Genomic DNA, 23,739 nt, shown 5'->3' with positions numbered 1-23,739 from the left:
TCATTGTAGAGCTGGGGCTGAAGGACGAGCAGGCTCCAGTAGTTGCGGCTCCCAGCCTCTAGAACACAGGCTCAAGAGTGTGGCTTAGTTGCTCCTTGGCATGTGAGATCCTCCCAGATCAGGGATGAAACCCATGTTTCTTGCATTGGCAGGTGAATTCTTTACCATTGAGCTACAAGGGAAGCCCCTATCTTTAGACTTTAATATACAGACTCCACCAGGACCAACAAATCTATCGGTCCCATCCACTTTTCACTCTCCTTCACTCTTCTCATATACTCACTTCCCTCCTTACCCTGCTTTCCATAGTCAATCACTATTATCACTTCTTTGCATATACCCTCAACTCCTCTGCTGGTCTTTTCCATAATTATACTTATTTGGCTAACGTGTATCCTCATTATCCCTACATCTCCACCTCCTTTGTATCTTTACCTGCATTAATAGTTTGGGTGGGGAAAAACCTGCCAACTGATTCACTTTAATTGAGTCACACTGTGTTTCTTTAGTCTGTTCACTTTCCCACTCTCTGAGGTTACTATTTCATACTCTTAAATTTTTCTTTTAACCTGTACTACAGCATCTTCTCTCCCATCTCTGTCTCCACTGATGAGCTTTCTTCCTCTTTCTCTGAGGAAATTGGGAATGTTGGAAGAGAATTTCCATGACCTCTATTGACCTACCTGCATTTATGTATTTACACCTTCTCTTCTGTTACTAAGGATAAACTATATCTGCTTTCCCCTGCAAAGGCCGACAGTCTCCTTGACTTTTGTACGAGATCCCATCTGCTCTTGTCCCCTCAAGGTTAATGCTGCAGCAGTTCTCCTTTTCTCTACTGCATTATCAATTCCCCCTCTGCTTGTAACCATCTTAACAGCACTTATGCTGTTATTTCTTCCATTTTTTAAAAAGAAATGCTTCTTTCAGCTACCACCTCGTTTCTCTCCTCCCCTTTCAGTATAATTTCTCAAAGGAATTTTCTGAACTTACTGTTTAACGTTTTTCTCCTTGAACATATTCTGCTATGGTGTTGCCTTGTGCCAGCCAAGACATCACTAAAACCAACTACAAAAGCACTTCTAAGAGGAAGTTTTATAGCAATACAAGCCTACCTTGGGAAACAAGAAAAATATCAAGTAAACAACCTAACTCTACACCTAAAGGAACTTAGCAGACTAAACCCAAAGTGTAGAAGGTAAGAAATCATAAGGAATCAAAGCAGGAATAAATGAAAGAGAAATTAAAAAAAAAACACAATAGAAAAGATCATTGAAACTTTCAACAAGCTGGTTCTTTGAAAAGATAAACAAAATTTGATGTCTTTTAGCCAGACTCATCAAGAAAAAAATGAGGGCCCAAATCAATTCAGAAATGAAGAGAGCTCACAACTGACACCAGGGAAATACAGAAGATCATAAGAAATTACTACAGACAGCTATATACCAATAAATGGATAACCTGGAAGAAATGGACAAATTCCTAGAAATGTACCTCTCCCAACACTGAACCAGGAAGAAATAGAAAATAGGAACAGATCAATTACCAGTAATGAAATTGTTAGTTGTTTTTAAAACTCCTAAAAAACAAAACTCCAGGAGAAGATGGCTTCAGAGGTGAATGTTCCAAACATTACAGAAGAGTTAATACCTGTCCTCAAACTATTCTAAAATCTTGTAGAGGAAGGGATACTTCAGGACTTCCCTGGTGGTCCAGTGGTTAAGAATCCACCTGGCAATGTAGGAGACACTGGTTTGATCCCTGGTCTGGGAAGATTTCACACACCTTGGGGCAGCTAAGCCTGCATACATCAGCTGCTGAAGCCCAGGTGCCTTTAGCCTGTGCTCTGCAACAAGAGAAGCCACCACAATGAGAAGCCCATGCACTGCAACTAGAGAAAGCCCACGTATAGCAACAAAACCCAGGCACAGCCAAAAATAATAAATAAATAGAATTAAGAAGAAAAAATACTTCAAACTCATTACACAAGGCCAGCATCACCCTGATACTAAAACCAGACAAAGACACCATGAAAAAAGAAAATTACGGGTTAATAGTACTGATAAACATAGATGTAAAACTTCCCAATGAAATATTAGCAAAGTGAATTCAACAATAAAGGATCATATACTATGATCAAGTGGGATTTATCCCAGGGATGTGATTATGGTTTGACATCTGGGCTTCCCTGGTAGCTCAGCTGGTAAAGAATCCACCTGCAATGCAGGAGACCCCAGGGTTGATTCCTGGGTCAGAAAGTTCCCCTGGAGAAGGGATAGGCTATCCACTTCAGTATTCTTGGGCTTCCCTGGTGGCTCAGATGGTAGAGAATCCACCTGCAGTGCGGGAAACCTGGGTTCGATCCGTGGGTTCGGGAGATCTCCTGGAGGAGGGCATGGTAACCAACTCCAGTATTCTTGCCTGGAGAATTCCATGGACAGAGGAGCCTGGTGGGCTACAGTCCATGGGGTTGCAAAGAGTCAGGCACAACTGAGCGACTAAACACACACACGTCTGCAAATTGGTCGGTGTGACTCAGCACATTAAATTGAAGAATAAAAATTATGTTAATCTCAATAGATGAAAAAAGACTTTGACAAAATTCAGCATCTGTTTGTGATAAAAAAAAAATAAAAAACTCAAAGTGTGAATAGAGGGTATATACCTCAACATAACAAAGGCCGTATCTGACAAGCCCACAACTAACATCATACTCAATGGTGAAAAACGGAAAACATTTCTTCTAAGATCAGGAACAGAATGAGGATGTTCACTCTTACCTCTTTGATTCAACATGGTATTGGAAGTTCTAGCCAGAGTGAAAGTGAAAGTCATTCTGTGGTGTCCGACTCTGTGCGCCCCCATGGACTGTAGAGTCCATGCAATTCTTCAAGCCAGAATACTGGAGTGAGAAGCCTTTCCCTTCTCCAGGGGATCTTCCCAACCCTGGAGATCGAACCCAGGTCTCCCTCATTGCAGAGTAGTCAGACAAAAAAAGAAGAAGAATCCAAATTGAAAAGGAAGAAGTAAAATTGTCACTGTCTGCAGATGACATGTTTTACATAGAAAGTTCCAAAGACATCATCAAAAAACTACTAGAGCTCATCAGTGAGTTCAGTAGAGTTCATCATGAGTTCAATAAAACTCATCAGTGATTTCAGGATACAAAATAAATACACAGAAATCTCTTACACTTTCTATACAGTAACAGTGAACTGTCAGAGAAAACAATCTCATTTATAGTCACATGAAAAAGAGTAAAGTACCTTGGAATGTGTTTATGTATGGAGGAAAATACCTGTATTCAGAAAACTATAAGACCCCCCTGGAGTAGACAGTGGCAATTCACTCCAGTATTCTTGCCTGGAGAATCCCAGGGACAGAGGAGCCTGGTGGGCTACAGTTCATGGAGTTGCAAAGAGTCGGACATGACTGAGTGATTAAGCACACAGGTGAAAGGATGATTAAACTGTGGTACATCCAGACAAAGAATATTATTCAGTGTTAAAAATACGTGAGCTGTTGAGCCATAAAAACACTTGGAGGAAGTTTAAATACATATTACCAATTGAAGAAGTCAGTCTGAAAAGGGAGGGAGGGAAGATTAGGTGGAGCAAGTGGGAATTTTAGGGCATTAAACTACTCTTCGATAATATAATGTATCATAATTATACTATAATATATGTATAATGCCATAATACTATAACATGATGTGTAAAACATGTCACTGTGTCTTTGTCCAAACCCATAGAACGTGCAACACCAAGAGTGAACCATAGTGTAAACTATGGACTCTGGGTGGTTGTGATTTGTCAAGTAGTCTCATCAGTTGTGGCAAATGTCATGCTCCAGTGGGGAAACCTTGATAATGGGGGAGGCAGTGGCAGGGGCTAAGTGGGAAATCTTTGTACCTTTCTCTCAATTTTGCTGTGAATCTAAAATGGACCTAAAGAAATAAAGTGTTTTATTCTATTAAAAAAAAAAAGGAAAACTATAAGACACTCATGAAAGAAATTGAAGGTGACACAGATGGAAAGATATACTGTGTTCCTGGATTGGAAGAATTACTACTGTTAAAAAGACCATACTCATGGCAGTCTACAGATTTCAGTGCAAACCCTATCAAGTGCCAATGGCACTTTTCATAGAACTAGAACAAAGAATTCTAAAATTTGTATGGAAATCATGAAGAATCTCAAGTAGCCAAAACAGTCTTGAGAAAGAGCAACAAAGCTGGAGGTATCATATTCCCTGACTTCAGACTGTACTACAAAGCCACTGAAATGTTGGCAAGGATAAGGAGATGGAAGATTGCTTGCCTCTAATAACAGCTGCAATATTATGTGTTGGGAAGCTTGATCAGAGTAAGATGGAGTAATGGTTAGTCTCAGCACCTGATATAGGCCAAAAGAATTCAGAAGAAGCAAAATTGCTAGACCTTGGATTTGATTCTTCTTCTATAATAACAACTTTTCCTTTAATCTCTCAGACTTTGTTTATTTGAAACCTGTTTTGTTTTTAGCATTGTATTAGGCACTGGCAAATACAGAAGTGTGTGTATGGCCTAGTTTGGTTACCAGAAACAGTAGTAAGATACTTAACTATATGATAGTTCCCTGAGATTATGTAGAAATGGAGAGCATATCTTTGTAGAGTGGTGTAGATCCTTTTATAAGGCTTTACAAAAATTGATCCTTGAGTTGGACCTTGAAATAATGGTGGGGTTTTTGTAGGTAAAAAGAATGGTTTAGGGATAAATGTGATAGTAAAGGTACAAAAATGAATGTGCACTTTGTAGGGAACCACTAGAGAACACCTTGCCTGGGGAAAAGAGTGGATGTTGAGGTCTTATGAGAAGTAATTAGACCTGTTGGATAGGGCAAAGTAAGTCCTCGAAAACGGCAGTGCATTTGAACTTCTGAGGCAGTAGAAATTAGGACGGTTTTGAAGATAGGAAGTAAAATGATTGAAACAGTGTTTTAGGAAGCATAGACAGAAATAGATTTAGGAGAAGAGATTGGAGTTAGCAAGAAGAAAAAGAATGGGGCTTGCTGACAGGACCAAAATAGAGTATAATGTACAGAGATCCCTTCAAGAGACTCATGAGACCTTGAGAGACTGGAAGAAAGGGAGTGTTCTGCTGCTGACAAAAATGGCAAAGAAGGGAGAATATGGGACACTTTGTACAGAATCTTTCCTGGTTTATTAATAACAAGGCAAGAAAATAGGATTCCTTCCTGAGGTTATACAGATATCAACAAATTTGTTGGGTTATTGGAAGTATGATTTGGTTTTTCTACAACAGGGACTGGCAAACTATGGCCTGTGGACCAGATCCACCCTGCTGTTTGTTTTTGTAAATAAAGTTTACTGGAACACAGTCACGCCCATTGGTTTATTATCTATGACTGGCTTTGCTCCACAATAGCAGAGATGAATAGCTGTAACTGAGACCATTTGACCAGCAGCATTGAAAATATTTTCTCTCTGACCCTTTACAAAAAATGTTTGCTGACCTTTGCTATGCAAGATTCAGATTTCCTAGTGCATTACAACCATTAAATATCATTTAGTTTAACCTTCCATGTTTTATCAATGGTGAGACTGAGGCCAAGAGGTAGTGTTTCCAAGGCCCTACCTTCATTAAGCTAATTATTGAGTCCAAGCCCAGGCCAGAACTCAGATCTCCTCTGACTCCCTGGCCAGCTCTTTTTACACTGTACAACTTATTACTAGTTGGTAAACATTGATGAGTCATGTTCTCATAGGAAACATTTTGGTGGTATTTCATTCCATTCATGTTTATACATTTATGTATAGGTGCAACTTAAAATATCTTTATAATGATTGGGGTTAATTTGTTAAGTATGTTGATGTGAAAACGTTTGGCATGCTTCATAAAATTATTTTTAAAGGAATACTGGTACCATCATAATTAGTCTCTTATCCAGTGATGCTTTATTTGCAAGTGAGAGTACAGTTAAAGAAATCTTAAAATTTTGCTCTGGAAGAAGACCAGTGAATCACTTGATGTTCATTAATTGGGGTTTAAAATCAGCATATGTTCTAAGGCAGCAAAAGTTACATACACATTTGCCATCTTCTTCTGAGTTCAGGAGGAGAGTCAAATTAACTTCGGCAACAACTGGGAATAAAAGTACTTATGTGTTGGCACCTGTGGGTATCACAATAATGGGTGTGTGTAATGGGAAACCTCTGCTGGGGAAGATTTAGCCAAGCACAATTAAGATTAATTGATGGAGTCAGCTTCAAAGCCAGAATTTTTATGTTTTTATTACTGAAAGAGAGAATCTTTGCAAAGATCAAGTTTTCCACATATAATATAAAGGATAAAGCTGTTTTAAACATGAAGCACTTCTGTTACTATGAAGAGCAAGAATTCTGTCTGCAGAGTTGTTGGCACAGATAAGGTTCAGTCTTGATCCTTGAATGAACTATATCTTCAGTGTCTGATGTGGTTACAAGGCTTGTTTCTTCTCTTGATGGGAAAAGGAAAAGACAAAGACAAACAGGACCTGATTTACTCACTGGTCTAACACTGTTGGGAATTAACTCAGTCACTAGGTATATAAATGATAAACAGAGCAAATACATTTAAACAGGACCCACTGGGAATTCAGTTTGGGAATAGAAGAAACAGTAAACAAGAGCATACACATTCCAGGTGTAGCTTACATAAGATTAAGATGGATCCTGAATGAGGAATAATAAACTGTGTAATTAAAATCTGGATAATTTACTTCATGTAACCTTATGGTCATATGGTGAATAAGATGTACACTCAGAAAATACACTAAAGTTAGATTGTATGAAGAAGTGGAAGGTTTGCCGATTTAAATATTTATCTCCTAAAGCAGAGTTCTTTTATTTATTTATTTTTTTAATATTTTAGTTACTTGGCTGCATTGGGTCTTAGTTGTGACGTGCAGGATCTTTCGTTGCCGCACACAGACTCTGTAGTTGTGACTTGCGGACTTAGTTGTGCTGCAGCGTGTGGGATCTTAGCTTCCCAATCAGAGATTGAACCCACGTCCCCTACATTTCAGGGTGGATTCTTAACCACTGATCACCAGGGAAGTCCCCCAGAGTTCTTTTAACTAACTCTGAAGAAACTTCTTCCTAGAACTCATATATATTTGGATCTCACTTTTACTGTTACTTTCATGGGTTGTACTCAGTCACTTCAGTAGTGTCTGACTCCTTGTGACTTTATGGACTGTAGCCTGCCAGGCTCCTCTACCCATGGGATTCTCCAGGCAAGAATATTGGAGTGGGTTGCCATTTCTTTCTCCAAGGGATCTTCCCGACCCAGGAATTGAACCCACATCTCCTGCATTGCAGGCAGATTCTTTACCAACTGAGCCACTTGGGAAGCCACTTTCATGGGTTACATGTGGGTATTTTGGTTGATATATGATTATACTGTAGGGATCATTATGGAGAGTTAGTCAGACACAGTCATTTTCAAGAATTCAATAGGACAGTTCAGGTATCTTTCAGATACTCATAGGATTAAGCCATAGGATTTAATCAGAAGCATCAGTGACCATTTATTTCTTCAAGAAACATACAAGTGACCAACTTGATAGCATAGTGTTGGTCTGTAGTATTGCTGCAGTTTAAAAGAAACCTGGTGTTTAGAAGTACAGCCTTTTTTTCAGGTGATGTCTGTGAACCTGATGAATAATTCTCCCAAAGTAGACTCAGGGTTGTTCGACATGAAGACTTGCTAAGAGTAACTCCTCCCTTTTTCCTACTCAGGGATGCAAGTGAGAGAGATCTCATTATATGGATAACCTTAAATCCACTTTGTCTCTATTTTGAAAGAAACATTTACCAGCTTGTTTTTTAAGATCTCCTATTAGGAACAATGGAGAAGGAAATGGCAACCCACTCCAATACTCTTGCCTGAAAAATTCCACAGACTGAGGAGCCTGGTAGGCTACAGTCCATGGGGTCTCAAAGAGTTGGACATGACTGAGTGACTTCACTTCGCTTCACTTCATTAGGAACAAATTATTTGCCTTATACCCCAGAACTGATCAGGAGAATACTAGATTGAAAACCATTGTTCTTGAGAAAGGTAAACGTTAAAATATTACAGTAATGTCACTGGCCAGAATACTAGTTTACCTTGGTAGCCTAAGCATGATGATAACTAAAGAAGACAAATAAGTCATCTAAATGCACATTCTTTTATGCCAGTGACTACCTGTTGTACCATTGGTGTTTAATTCACTGATTATCATGAAAGCCTTCTAATAACATCTGTTCTTGCCCCAGAATTTATTTTCTACAACAGCCAAGGTGATCTTTTTTCTTTTTTAAATTAAGACATTTTATTTTGAGATAATAGTACATTCTCACTGTTACTATAAGAAATAATACAGGCATGCCTTCCAGTCATTTAATATATATTCATTGGAGACTGTGGTAGGCACTGGGAATACAAAGATGAGCAAGACACAAGGGAGAACCAACAGCAGACAGTGTTCACGCAGTGTGAGATTTGGTGAATGTTTGGTGCTGGAAATTGAGTTCCAAGTTATCAGCATTTGAAACCAGAGAGTGGAGGGCATTCACTTTTTTAGACCTCCAGAAATTAAAGGCTTACCATAATCCTAGGAAGTTTTATTCAAGAGAAACACATGGATGTCAGAACAGTGAGCTTGGTGGCATTTGAACCTTGAATCAGTAAGCTTCCTAGCAGCCACCTGAGGAAGCAGAATGGTTTTGAAACTCTGCAAAAGCCCATCTCCACAGAATTGTCACTCTTTGACCTATTTGGCAACATTCCGAAAACCTCTGCTCTCAGCATTTGTTTTTATTTGATTCAGATCCCACTCTGCCAAAAGATCTGTTCCAGGGCACTTATCAGAAAGAATCATTGGAAATTGTTTAACATGACATTTGTCTGAGGAGGAATTACCAGTTCAGGTAACAAAAGGCTGACAAAAAATTTAAAAAGAAAAACTGAGATAAAGGATATCCATAGAGGACTTTGAAAACCTCTGATGTTTTCCTAGTACTCTGGAAGGTAGCACAAATGTATAGTGCTGTGTGTCTGCCAAGGAATGACTTGAAAAGGCTATAATCCCTCACTCTTCTTTACCGAGAGGCTCCATACAGGTAGGAGATGAAGGGCAAGGCAGAGCTTTTAACTTCCTACTGAAATATTGAAAGGATGCCCCAACACACACACAGAGCTGTTTGGCAAAAACAGAAAGACTACTGGTGGTCCACTAGTAAAGAATCCACCTGCCAATGTAGGGGGACATTGGTTCAGTCCTTGGTCTGGGAAGATTTCGCATAATACCTTGGGGCAACTAAGCCCATGCACAACTGAAGCCTTCATGCTCTAGAGACCATGTTCTGCAACAAGAGAAGCCACTACAATAAGAAGCCCATGCACTGCAACTGGAAAAAATAGCTTGCCGCAATTAGAGAAAGCCTGCATGTAGCAGAGACCCAGTGCAACAAAAAATAATTTTTTTTTAAAAAGTAGACTTACTTTTTCATGCCATTTAGGCAACATATTCAGCTTGTTGAATTAAGCTAATGAAGCAGAGACCACATATGACAGAATATAGACTTTACAGAATTATTCCAAGAAAATCACTAAGCAAATAGTAACAATAGTAAACCCCAAGAGGTGGAAGATTCTGATTTCTGGAGTTGCCACAATATATTTTTTAAAATATTCACTTATTTAAAAAAAAAAAAGGTAGCCCATACACAGGGAAACAGTACGAAAAGGCAAAAAGATATGAAACTGAAAGATGAACTCCCCAGGTCGGTGGTGGAGGTGGTTTAGTCGCTAAGTCATGTCTGACTCTTGCGATCCCATGGAGTGTAGCCTGCCAGGCTCCTTTGTCCATGGGATTCTCCAGGCAAGAATACTGGAGTGGGTTGCCATTTCCTTCTCCAGAGTATCTTCCTGACCTAGGAATCGAACTCAGGTCTCCTGCATTGCAGGCAGATTCTTTACCGACTGAGCTATGAGGGAAGTCCTATGAGGATACCCAGTATGCTGCTGGAGGAGAGTAGAGAAATAACTCCAGAAAGAATGAAGAGACAGACACCGACTGAGCTATGAGGGAAGTCCTATGAGGATACCCAGTATGCTGCTGGAGGAGAGTAGAGAAATAACTCCAGAAAGAATGAAGAGACAGAGCCAAAGCAGAAACAACTCCCACTTGTTGATGTGACTGGTGATGGAAGTAAAGTCTTATACTGTAAAGAACAGTATTGCATAGGAGCCTGGGATGTTAGCTCTGTGAATCAAGGTAAATTGGAAGTGGTTTCAAATAGGAGATGGCAAGAGTGAACATAGACATTTTAGGAATCAGTGAACTAAAATGGACTGAAATGGGTGAATTTAACTCAGATAACCATTATATCTACTACGGTGGGCAGGAATCCTTTAGAAGAAATGGAGTAGCCCGCATAGTCAACGAAAGAGTCTGAAATGCAGTTCTTGGGTGCAGTCTCAAAAACGACAGAATGATCTCTGTTCGTTTCCAAGGCAAACCATTCAGTATCACAGTAATCCAAGTCTATGCCCCAACCAGTAATACTGAAGAAGCTCAAGTTGAACAGTTCTATGAAGACCTACAAGACCTTCTAGAACTAGCACCCAAAAAAGATGTCCTTTTCCCAACTCGGGGATCGAACCCAGGTCTCCCACATTGCAGGCGAATTCTTTACCGTCTGAGCCACTGGGGAAGCCCATGAGGAACAAAAGAGCCCCAAAATATATGAACTGGCAGAGTCGAAGGGTGAAATAGACAATTCAGATACAAAGGTTGGAGACTTTAATACCCCACTTTGAGTAGCGGATAAACCAACTAGGCAACAAGGATATGGAAGGCTTGAGCACTACTGTAAACCAACTAGACCAAGCAGACATCTGTAGAATACTGTATCCAAGAGCAGCAGAATTCTCAATTGCACATGGAACATTCTCTAGGGTAGAAATATGTTAGGCCATAAAACAAACTTTGGTAAATTTAAAAGGATTGAAATCATACAGTGTGTTCTTTGGCCACAGTGAAATGAAATTAGAAATCAGTAACAGAAAGAAATTGGGAAATTCACAAATAATGTGAAAATTAAACTACACCTCAAAACAAGCAGATGATCGAAGGGAAAAAATGGTAAATTAGAAAGCACATTGGGATGAATGATGAAAGCACAACTCACTGAAATTTAGAGGATGCAAGTTAGGGGATGCACTTAGTAGAAATTTATGGTTGTAAAATGTCAATCTTAAAAAAGAAAGATCCTGGGAGTTCCCTGGTGGCCTAGTGGTTGAGATTCCAGGCTTTCATTGCTGTGGCCTGGGTTCACTCCCTGGTTGGGAAACTGAGCTCCTACAAGCCGCATTGTGTGGCCAAAAAAAAAGAGACCTCAGATGAATAACTTAACCTTCTGCCCTAAAAGTCAGGAAAGAAGAGTAGACTAAACCCAAAGCAAGCAGAAGGAAGGAGGAGGATAATGATTAGAATGTAAATAAATGAAATAAAGAAAACAAAATCAATAGAAAAAGTGGTAAAAGTTGCTTTTGTTTTTAAAGATCAACAAAATTGATAAAGTTTTAGTTAGACTGAACATGAAAAAAGAATACTCAAATTATCAAAATCAGGAACAAATGAGAGGACGTGACAACTGACATTGTAGGAATAAAGGTTATAAGAGTATTCCTTGAATGACTGTATGTCAAAATGTTGGATTTACTGAGATAAAATGGGCAGATCTTAGAATGAAACAAGCTACTAAAACTAACAAAGACAACAACAACAAAAGAAAAACTGAATATACATACCTATGACTAGTAAAGAGATTGAGTAGGTAATTTTAAAACTTCGCATAAAGAAAAACCCACACCTTCACTGGTCAGTTGTACAAAACACCTATAGAAGAATTTACACCAGTCCTTCACAAAGTCTTCTAGAAAGTAAAAGAGGAGGGGATGCTTCCAAACTCATGCACTGAGGCCATTATTATCCTGACAGCCAAAACCAGACGAAGACATCAAAAGAAAGATACAGACCAATATCTGTAATGAGTATGGATGCAAAAATCCTCAACAAAACCCAGCAATATAAAATAAAGAAATGCTGTCTGCACTCTGTATCCATAGGTTCTGCCTCCAACTACAGATTAAAAATATTCAGGGGAATATTTTCTAGAAAGTTCCAGAAAGCAAAACTTGAATCTATATACTCCAACAACTGTACATACCTTTTTATTGTATTGGGCTTCCGCAGTGGCTCAAGGGTAAAGAATTCACCTGCAGTACAGGAGACACTGGTTTGATTCCTGAGTGAGGAAGATCTGGAGGAGGAAATGGCAACCCACTCCAGTATTCTTGCCTGGAGAATCCCCTGGACAGAGGAGCTTGGAGGACTACAATCCATAGTGTCACAGAGAGACAGGCACGGTGGTATTATGAACAATCTAGGGGTGATTTAAAGTATACAGAAGGTTATATGTGCGTAGGTTATATGTAAATACTGTGCCATAGAATAAAGGACAAAAGGTATGTTTGTCTTTGTCATCAGAGGCAGAAAAAGGATTTAACAAGATCCTGCACACTTTTGTGTTAAAAACATTCAGCAATCTAGGAATAAGCTGAAAACTTCCTCGCCCCAATAAAGAGCATTTGAGGAAAGCCACGGCCAACTTTATACTAAATGATGAAAGATTGAGTGGTTTTCCATAAGATCAGGGACAAAACAAGAATGTCTACTTTTGCTACTTCTATTCAGTATTGTATGGGAAGTTTTAGCTGGAGCAGTTAGGCAGGGAAATAGCTAAAAGGCTTCTCGATTGAAAAGGAAGGTGTATAAGTATTTCTGATTGCATGTATCATGATCTTGTATATAAATGATTCTAATGAGATCAATGTACAAAAATGATTTTTATTTATATACATCTAACAACGAACAACATGAAAATGTAATTAGGAAAACAATTCCATGTACAATAGCATCAAAAAGAATAAAAAATCTAGGAATAAATCTTTTAAAAGAAGTACAAGACTCATTTGTATACTAAGGACTTCAAAAATTTGTTGAAAGAAGTAGATGGAGCAACATCCCATGTTCATGGACCAGAAAACAATACTTTTAAGACGGCAGGACTCCCCAGATTGATCCTCAGATTCAGTGCTGCCTGTATGAAAATTCTATTTTTCTCTTTTGGAGAAATTGACAAGATGATCCTAAAATTCATGTGGAAATTCAAGGGGCCCTGGATAGCCCAAACAGTCTTGTAAAAGAACAAAGTTGGAGGGCTCATTCTTCTTTATTTCAAAGGTCACTAAAAATGTCAGTAATCAAGACAGTGTTTTTCTGGCAAAAGGGTAGGGGGGGGGAAAAATCAATAGACTGAAATTGAAAGTCCAGAAATAAGCCTTCACACTTAATGGCCAGTTGCTTTTCTACATGGCTGCCAAGATAATTCAGTGGGGGAAAGAATAGTCTTCAGTAGTTGGTTCTTTAACAAATGGATATCTACTTGTAGCAGAATGAAGTTTGACCCTTAATACCATATGCAGAATTTAACTCTGAATGAATCACAGACTTAAATGTACTAGCTAAAACTGTATCATCTTCAAAGAAAATACAATAATTAATCTTTAAGCCCCTTGATTACGCTGTTTCTTATATCTGACACCAATAACAGGTTGCAAAAGGAAAAACAAGTAGGACTTTATCCACCTTTGTATGTCAAAGTCAACAACGTGAAAAGTTGATCTGCAGAATGGGAGAAAATATTTGCTAGTGATATATATATATATATATATTCAAGAATATATATAGGATTGAATATATGTAGAATTGAACTGAATTCTTGAATCCTGAATGTATATAGAATTCTTGAAGATCAGTACTAAAAAGACAAATAATTTAATTATTAAAACGATCAAATTGTTTTTAATCATTAGATTGGTTTTTTTTTTTTTTGAGCAGTTTTAGATTTACAGAAAAATTGAGTGGAAAGTACAGAGTTCCCATATGTACTCCCTCACCCCTGGAGTCACCTGTTGACATCTTGCCATTGATGTCTTAAATTTGTTAACAATAGGTGAGCCAAGACATTATTATTTACTAAAATCCATAGTTTACATTAGGTTTCACTCTTGGTGTTGTACATTCTGTGGGTTTTGACAAGCCTATAATGACTTGTATCTACCATTGCAGTGTCGTATAGCATAGTGTCACTGCCCGAAAGTACTCTGCCTATTCGTCCCTCACTTTCCTCTCATGCCCCTGACAATCACTGATCTTTTTACTGCCTCCATAGTTTTACCTTTTCTGGAATATCATGTAGTTGGAATCATACATTATGTAGCCTTTTCAGATTGACTTCTTTCACTTAACAATATGCATTTAAGGTTCCTAGATGTTTTTGTCTCTATTTTTCCCCAAATTATTATCAAACTCATATTGTCCTTATTAATTTTTTAAAATTATTTTTTATTGAAGGATAATGGCTTTACAGAATTTTGCTGTTTTCTGTCAAACCTCAACATGAATCAGCCATAGGTATACCCTCCCTTTGAAAACTCCCTCCATCTCCTTCCCCATCCCACCCCTCTAGGTTGATACACAGCCTCTGTTTGAGTTTCCTGAGATAAACAGCAGATTCCCCTTGGCTATCTATTTTACATATGGTAATATGTTTCCATGTTACTCTTTCCATATATCTCACCCTCTCCCCCTGTCCATAAGTCTGTTCTCTATGTCTGTTTCTCCGTTGTTGCCCTGTAAATAAATTCTTCAGTACCATTTTTCTAGATTCCGTATATATGTGTTAGACTACATTATTTATGTATCTCTTTCTGATTCACTTCACTCTGTATAATAGGTTCTAGGTTCATCCACCTCATTAGAACTGACTCAGGTGTGTTCCTTTTTATGGCTGAGTAGTATTCCATTGTGTATATATACAACTTCTTTATTCATTCATCTGTCAGTGGACATCTAGGTTGCTTCCATGTTCTAGCTATTGTAAATAGTGCTGCAGTGAACAATGGGATACATGTGTGTCTTCCAGTTTTGGTTTCCTCAGGGTATGTGCCTAGGAGTAGGATTGCTGGGTCATATGGTGGTTTTATTCCTAGTTCCTTACTTCATTTTTTAAACCAACCAAAGTCCATGATAGGCTTCAGTCTTTGTGCTGTGTGTTCTGTTATCTGAAATTCTCAGGAGTCTACATCTGCCGTTTATTGTGTGTGGTGACACTTCTGGAGTGGCTTGTTTATTTGTGCTTCTTATAGTTTGGGATTGTGAGCATCAGTTTTGGTGGGATGGATGGGGGTAGGGAATGCTTTATGTCTGAAAATTTTCACAGGCCTTGGTTAGCATGTGTCTCTATAAATCATTTTTACATTTTCTTCTACCAGGTGATTCAAAGATATTACCAGCCAGAATCTTCTTTTTATTTTGTTTTTCTCAGTTTGGATTTTTTAGACAAACAGAATAGTATTATATCAGACTGCTAGTTTGAATGAGGACAGATTAAAATTCCCAAAGACTTTTTGGTCCTACCAGAACCAGGGTGAGATGGACCAACATATTTTCCTGTTATATCCCTGTTCCTCCACTTTTTTTTAGTCTGTACTTTCTCTGAGTTTTTAGCTCTTCAGGAGTTCCAACCATATGCTGAAGGGCTCAGTGCCAACTTCCTGTCCTCAGGTTCAAGCTTTATCATCTAAACACGACTTGTAAAACCCAAGCCTCTTAGTGAAATTACCAACAACCCCAGCAAGTTAAGGCAGTTGTCCATTCACACTTCTTTCTTGAGTTTTCAACTGTGTATTTAAGAAACATATTAGTTGTGTTTTATCCAGGATTTCTAAGTGCTTTGCCACAGGAGAATTTTTAGACATTATTCTTGTCAAGTTCAACTCTTTGTTTTTATTCCTTATTCAGCACCAGGGCTGGCAGGGAAGTATATAACCATTATCTATAAAATTCATATGGTAAAGTGTTATGTTTTTTGTCTTTGACACCTGAGTTTCCAACATTAGCCTTTATCCACAAAGTTTTTTTTTTTTTTTTTTTTTAATCCACAAAGTTTTGATTCTGGTATATTTAAATGTCATTAATAATGTTTCTGCACGATTTATATTTTTGTATCATTAAGTTTATCAGACTTTATGAGGTAAATCTTGATAAGGAAAAATCTGAGGAGACTATTTAGGGTTTGGAAGAAGCTTAAGGTGAAAACATGGTGTATAATGAATGAGCCTGAGTAGTCTTTCAGATGCTTCTAAGTTCTAGGCTGGTTTTGCTGTCAGTTCATTTCAATTCAGTAAATGTCTAGACATAAAACAATCATCATATTCCTTGCCTTCAAAGAGCAAACAGTTGGGAATATAGTTTCCTTTCTATTTGGTAATAGTGTATTGTCAGTTCTACCCTTAAAGCATCTCAATAGAGCATAGTGGCCAAGAGTATGGACTCTAGAGCCAGACCACCTGGGATAGATCTAGGGATGTGTACTACCTATAAAACTTTTGTCAAGTTACCTAATCTCTCTGTGCTTCAAGTTTTGTAATCTATAAATAGGGATAACAGTAGTTTATCTACATTGTAGGACTGTTGTGTAGATGTAATAGTTTATATAAATTTGTAGAGCAGTATATGACATATGTAATGTTGTATAAGGTTTAGAAATATTATCATCATTATTATTACTTTCACAATGCTTTTTTTCTTCACATCTTATTGCTGTCTCTGCCTCGATAATCTGTTTACATTCTCCTTTCTGTCTTGTGAACTGATAAAAAAAACTCTTAAGTCACAACAGAACATTAGGATAAAAGAACAAATATACAATCAACATAATCCGACCTTTCTCTTGAATAGCTACATATTTGCAGTAGTCATGTATTGAACCCATGCTATGTAGTTAGTGTATATAGACAGAATACGCGATTAAAACTCACTATATTTTTAACAGTTATTATTGAGGTGTAAGGTCTTACGTTTTTCTGGTTTTCTAATATAAATATTTTTATAAGCAGGAGAAATTAATAAATATAAGTTAATCATACTAAAAACTATGCTGAATTCCAGTCATCCCTTTCAGGTGTATATCCAGAAAAACAGTAACAGCAAAATCCTCTGATTCCCCATAAAACACAAAGGATAAATCCCATGTCCTTGAGTCTCCACTAGCATTAGCCTATAGGTACTTTTATGGAAATCAGCAAGAAATACCGTGCTCCGCTGTCCCCCTATCTCACGTGATTGCCTTTCAGAGGTCTCAGTTCTAAGAGGAAGTGCCACACGTGAACTTTAGCACCTCTTACCCTCCTTAGCCAGTCGCCCGCATGCAGTGTGAACCCGCACAGCCCTGTGGCGTGGCCCTATCCACGACGCCTCCTGGTGCCGAGGAGCTGTCCTGTCTGTGCTGTGTGCTCGGTTGTGTCCGACTCTTTGCAACCCGGGGGACTGTAGCCTGCCAGGGCATTGTCCGTGGGGATTCTCCAGGCAAGAATACTGGAGTGGGTAGCACTGGGTTCGATTCCCAGCCCAGGAATCAAACCGGGGTCTCCTCTTTGCAGGCGGATTCTTTACCAGCTGAGCTACCAGGGAAACCCATCCTAAGTCTCTAATTTTACTTATTAATTCAACTTTTCTTTCACTGAGTGCCAGCTAAGTGTAAATATCACTCTTTACAGTTTTATCAGATAATCCTCCTCCCCTCATATGCCGTGACTACTCTCACATTTGTTTGTGTGCTCATTCTGGCAACTTTTGAGGGGTCATTCACACCTTTGTCCATCTAGACACTGGTATCCCCTGAAGAGCTGTTTTTCTTAAGCCCTTCTTTGCTCACTCCAGTCCACATTGTGCTGCTTGTTTTCCATCTTTCCCACTTATCCTGCCACTTTGTGGGCACTTACTTGTTTATCTTGTAGTTATCTTTCATTCCAACAAATATTTATTGATATTCCTTCATGTACCTGGCACTGTTGTACACTGAAGATACAGTAGTGAATGAAATAAATTTTTGCCCTCCTGAAACATGTATTCTAGTGGATAAGATAAATAGTAAACAAAGATTTAATTATTATTTGATGCATGTGTTATACTTGTCTTAATAGCTATAAAATGTAAACCCAGAAATAAGATTCATATTTAAGAATAAGAAAGATATTTCAATACCTGTCAAGGTACAAAGTATTTCTAGATACTGATTGAAATTCTCTAAATCTTGTCAGTGACCTTCGTTTTAATTTACTTTAGCTGATAAGTATTTTGTGGCATGTATTTTATTTTTAGTGTGCTTTTAAGCTTTTTATTGCAGTAGCTGGGGACAAGTAATATAACTGTATTACTAATGAGGTGTTAAAAAGTATGTCATCTTAATTTTTTTGTCATATTTCCACATTTCCTCTACATTCAAGAAAATGCAGGTATTTGGGGCAAAATGCTAAGATTCTCTTTACCCCCACCCTAAGAAAAAAGTTAACTGGTGTTTATTTGTTGAACAATGATCCTGAGGCAGGCATTTAGGGGGTTGGTGGGTAAAAGTACAAAGTGAGGGCATGGTATTGGCTTTTTGGGGGTTTAGAGCCTGTAAGGGAGGACATGTAACAGACACAGTCAGATTTGTTTATTACTTAGTAAAATGAAAGTGGAAAGTAAGGCTAGAAGGATGTTCCAGTGTTAATAGCCTAGATAGGTGTGTGTGAGGCAAATGAGTTCTTAATCAGAAGGTTAAAATAATTCTGCTATTAAATAGGCCCACCATAAAATAGTGCTACTTTCTCAATAAAAACCTGAATGGAAGTAAAACTATCAAGTTCATGAATAAGAAAAGAACATGTGTTAAAATTATGTACTTGGCTTCCCAGGTGGCGCTAATGGTAAAGAACTTAACCTGCCAATGCAGGAAACATAAGAGATGCAGGTTCGATACCTGGTTGGCAAGATCCCCTGGAGGAGGAAATGGCAACCCACTCCAGTATTCTTGCCTGGAGAATCCCATGGACAGAGAAGCCTGGTGGGCTACAGTCCATAGGGTCACAGAGACTCGGACACAACTGAAGCGGCTTAACAGGCTTAACCCAAGCATGTGCTTGGGTGTTATGGACCTTGTGTTAGAAGACTCATTATCAGGCATATAGTTGTATTCTAAAATGTAAGGTAAATGTCAGTGTTGAACACAAACCAAAAGAATGTTAGTATTTAAAATTTACTGGAAATGTATAGCTTTTGGAGAAAAGTTGGAAGTCAGTTTGAGAAATTGCTGGAGATTAGTCCAGTGCAGGGGCGTGGTTACCACAGCACCCTGTGGCAGACTCAGAAGGCCCTGAGATGCTGAAGAACAAAAGTGCTTCTTTTCCTGGGAACTCGCTGGATTTGCTGTCCCAGCAGTGCTGCTCTGTTACTCGGTTATATTGAAATATCTCTGTTCCTTCAGGACCATGCTCACTTTTAGGCCCTTGCATGTCTTTTTCTTCCTGTCTGGAAATTTTTCTTATTTCTCTCTACTTTTTCTCATAGCTTATTCCTATGCATTCTTTTAATTCACATATCAGTTGTGACTTCATTCAAAAAGTTGTTTTCAAATCCTTCCCCCCAAATTTCAGTTAGATTTTTCTGACAAAAGGTATTTGAAAAATACTCTGTACACCCCCAGTGTAGTCTTTAACATGCAGTATAATCTTTTTTTTTTTTTTCTCTGTGATTATTAGTTTATTTTATAGGGAGAGCATTATTAAGTTCTTTATCACTTCTCTCAGTTATTAAGTTCTTTATCATTTCTCTCAATTATTTATCCTTGGGGAGAAGTGAATATTGTGATGTACACACCAGAATAAGAAGCACAGGGGTCATGGTAAGCGTAGTGCTTCAGAAGAACTAATCAAATTCTAAAGTAATGACTTGCAAATTTAGAGCCATTTCAGCAACAAAACATCATTCAAAACATACTTCTACCACATTGGTGGTTTAGTCGATAAGCCAGGTCCAACTCTTGTGACCCCATGGACTGTAGCCCACCAGGCTCCTCTGTCCATGGGATTCTCCAGGCAAAAATACTGGAGTGGGTTGCCATTTCCTTCTCCAAAACATGCAGTATAATCTTATTTATTATCCCTGTGAGTTACACGAGGGCAAAAATGACTTGTATCCCCAATGTCTAGCACAGTATATAAGTATTTTGTAAATAGCACTACTTTGACTGAAGGATACGTACATTTTCCTTCTGACCAGATTTAGTGCACAGACAATTTTGGATATCATTTATAAGACTGCTCTTCTCCTCAAAGAGTTCATCATCTAGTTGGAGGGCCAAAGTAAAATCATGCGAAAAGGTAGAATAAGAAATGATAAAGGCCAATGTGAATCACTAGTTTAATGGTTGACTCAGTAGAATTAAAAATAGCCCAATTAAAAGTGTTGACAACATGCTGTGAATTCAGGGCAGGGCAACAGATCACTGGATGCTAGAGAAATCTGAGTGGAGACTTGATAATGGAAAAAGAGTTTCAATTGGATGTTGGAGGAGGAGGAGGATTGGTTAGGCGAGAGGAGGAGGGACTGTTCTGGCCTATTAGACACTGTTACTGTTCTAAACACTTTGGTTCCAAAGGATGAAAGCCTGTATATCTCTGAAATGTACCCTTTCAAAATTGAAGGATTTCCCTTTAGGAGTAAAATGACATATGAGATTAGTTTTTCACTATGTTTACCACAGTTGACTTGAGACAAGAAACAGTCTGTCTTAGGCTCATTTTTTTGTGTGAAGTAAGTATACCATCTGCCTTGCTAATGTTACAGATCTTACCATGTTGATAAAATAAGACATTACAGTAAAATTATTTGAAGTGAATAAAAATATTCTAGAAATACAGCTTGTATTTTTTTCCATTCTAATGTATATGCCTGGCAGTAGAGAGCTTCTTGTGCTATTTCTCAGCTTGGAGATTTTATACTGCTGCGAAAATTGAATGTTAGAGTTCTTGGTTTTCAACATGAGCTTTAACATGGTGTGGAGGGTAGGTGGTGGTGGTGGTGACTCTGGAGCAACTCTCATTACTTGCTGTGGAATCCTTATTTTGATCCTTTAGCCAGCACAATTTTAAGTGGCTCTGTTCTGGGCATTTCGTCTCTGGATGACCCTTCTGATTGATTCAGCTATGGTAGAGGACATGGAATTCCATTTTCATAATGTATGATTTTATTTTTTTCCTTGAAACCTGAATTTAATTATGTTTAGGCTTTAACAACTTTCCCTCCCAACACTCATTAGATATAAATTTGCATCAAGTGATTTTTGCATCTGAGAATGATCTTTTTAATTACTTTCTAGTATCCCAAGGTTCACTTTCTTTTTTCTTTTTAAAATTTATGTTTTATGAAAACAATTTTTTGTTATTTACTCTTAATGAAAAGTTTTAACTCTGACTTTAATAGGCACATGTACCACATCTTTAAAAATTGAGATATAATTGACATATACTCTTAGCAAATTTCAGATATGCAGTATGGTGGTATTAACTGTAGTCACTGTGCTGTACTGAAGCATACAATTCTTGTAATAACTATGAGGGACGTTCTGTTATTCCCATTTGATAGATGAGGAAAGAGGCAGTAAGTTACTGAGAAGTTACATAACTTATCTAGGTTCATACAGCTAGAAGCTATAGAGCTGGGAAGAGGATGTATACAGCCTGGCTCTACAATAATTGCTTTTAACCACTGTATTGCACTGCTTATTATGTCATTGGATGGTCCTTGAAAAGATTAAAAAACACAGAAATAAGATTCACTTTTTAAAAATGATCTGTTTATCCTGGTTAGACCTGATTTCATTTATTCCATTTATTAGCACATATTTACTAGGTGTCTTTATGTTTTGGACACTGATAAATGCTGAGTTTTGAACAAGATGTACATAATCCTGAACTCATGAAATTAGAGACTTAGAAATACCAGAGATGAGCTAAACTATATGCTTCATTTGCCTTGATAATACACGTCATTTGTCCTTAAAGTATCATTGTTTTGTGTGGTTGGTGCCTAGTATAATTGACATTTATAGTGCTGACACAGTCATGAAATAGATTATGTTCTCCATATCCTGTTTATTAAGACAGGAAAAGGGTAAAATAGACTGAGAAAGATTCTTTACAAGTCTTAATCTCCTGTTTTACCACGATACAAAAAGATCCCCAGAAAATTATACTTATTTGCTCCGAGATTGGTTTTTTAAGATTCCTATAAATAGTATAAGTATAAAAGATGTGTTTCTGAAAGTGTTTTAGTTGTGTGAAAAACTCATTTATACAAAATACTTTTTCCTTAATTATATGAGAAAACAATATGTTACCATAGCATTTATATTTAAAACAGTTTCTCAGCAGTCCTCCTTTAGCCCTACTGGGAGTAAGGGTAAGCATGGTATTTTTCTTTCTGTAACTTGAGTGACTTGAATAAAATTGAACAAGAAAGAAACAAAAAACAAGGGAAAAAAAAGATGATGGTACTTCAGGTGAAAATAACCTGAAGTTATGCATAGTTTGATTCTTTTATATAGTAACAGTGTTCATGACTAATTTTTTTTTAACTCTACAAAAATGTTTTTATATGTGTTGGGACTGCAGTGGAACTTCCTCATAGTGTCTGTTTTCTTCTGTTTAATAATTTCTTATATGAAATATTCCAGCAGACTCAGCCATTAGTAGAAGAAAATTATACGCCTCTAATTCTTGCCTCATGAATTATCAAAGATAGAAAATGTTACATAAAGAAGCTTCATGTTATATAACAAAATTTACAGAAAAGTCACCATTTTCTTTTTGACTTAGTCATCTCATTTTTGATAGATTGCAAAGGTCGACTGCAAGGAAATACTAGACATCATATGTAATCTGGAATCTGAGGGTCAGGATAATACAGCATTTGTTCTTTGTACGACTTACCTTACCCAGCAGCTCCAAACTGCAAGTGTATATTGTTCTTGGTAAGTATATTTAGTTTTTATTCCCTTTATTCGTTAGTACATAGTATAGCGTTTAGGGTTTATGTTAAAACATTGGTTTGTTTCAAACTTAAAGTCTAAGTGGATTAAATGATGACATGAGAATTAAATCTCACTTACAAGCTAAACCATTTAATTAAAAATATTGAGTCCAAAAATAAAGAAAGAGTGAAAAGTCTGAACTCCTCTTGATTATTTCATGGAGGGTTGTCTGTTAACTTCAATGTAAATCTTCTTCTTTGAAGATAAAATTATGGCAGTATGAACCAAATAGGTGTTGGTTTGTTATCCTTTACATTTATTTCACATCTTCTGGTAGTCACTTTCACCCTCATATTTGGAAACTCACTAATTATCTAGGTTTCTAGGTCAAACTTGCACTAGAGAGGGAAATCCTTTTGAATAGTAATCTTTTTTGCAACTTTAGTACTGTTCAGCAAAATTGCATTATTTGGTTTTAATTCAGTTTATGTCTTGTTTGCATACAGAGTACTTAGTTGCTAAAAAGGAAACAGTAAGGTGTAACCCGTGGTTCTTTCATCCTAACTGTATTGAAGCTATTTAGGACAGCAGGACAAACCTCTAAAATGTAACACTCTGTCAGTAAGTATCAGATTAGTGGTATGGATGAGCTATAAGGTATTAGAGAAAGGTGCTCAGTGTATACCAGTATTTAAGCAGGGTGTTAGAGAGGAGGTAGTATTCAAA

The 23,739-nt window shown here is 37.6% G+C and overlaps 1 protein-coding gene across 2 annotated transcripts in view; it reads left to right on the top strand.

Annotated features, from left to right (window-relative positions):
- Positions 1-23,739, top strand: part of RLF (RLF zinc finger) — a 78,328-nt gene that overhangs the window by 40,714 nt on the left and 13,875 nt on the right. For both annotated transcript variants that reach the window (XM_043875807.1, XM_043875808.1), the window contains one exon: positions 22,877-23,013. In XM_043875807.1, coding sequence (XP_043731742.1) covers positions 22,877-23,013 — 137 coding nt within the window. The remainder of the gene's footprint in view (positions 1-22,876; positions 23,014-23,739) is intronic.

The sequence above is a fragment of the Cervus elaphus genome, chromosome 20, assembly GCF_910594005.1.
Source record: "Cervus elaphus chromosome 20, mCerEla1.1, whole genome shotgun sequence".
NCBI lineage: Eukaryota > Metazoa > Chordata > Mammalia > Artiodactyla > Cervidae > Cervus > Cervus elaphus.
The sequence above is the reverse complement of the archived record's forward strand: the minus strand, read 5'-3'. Positions and strand labels throughout refer to the sequence as shown.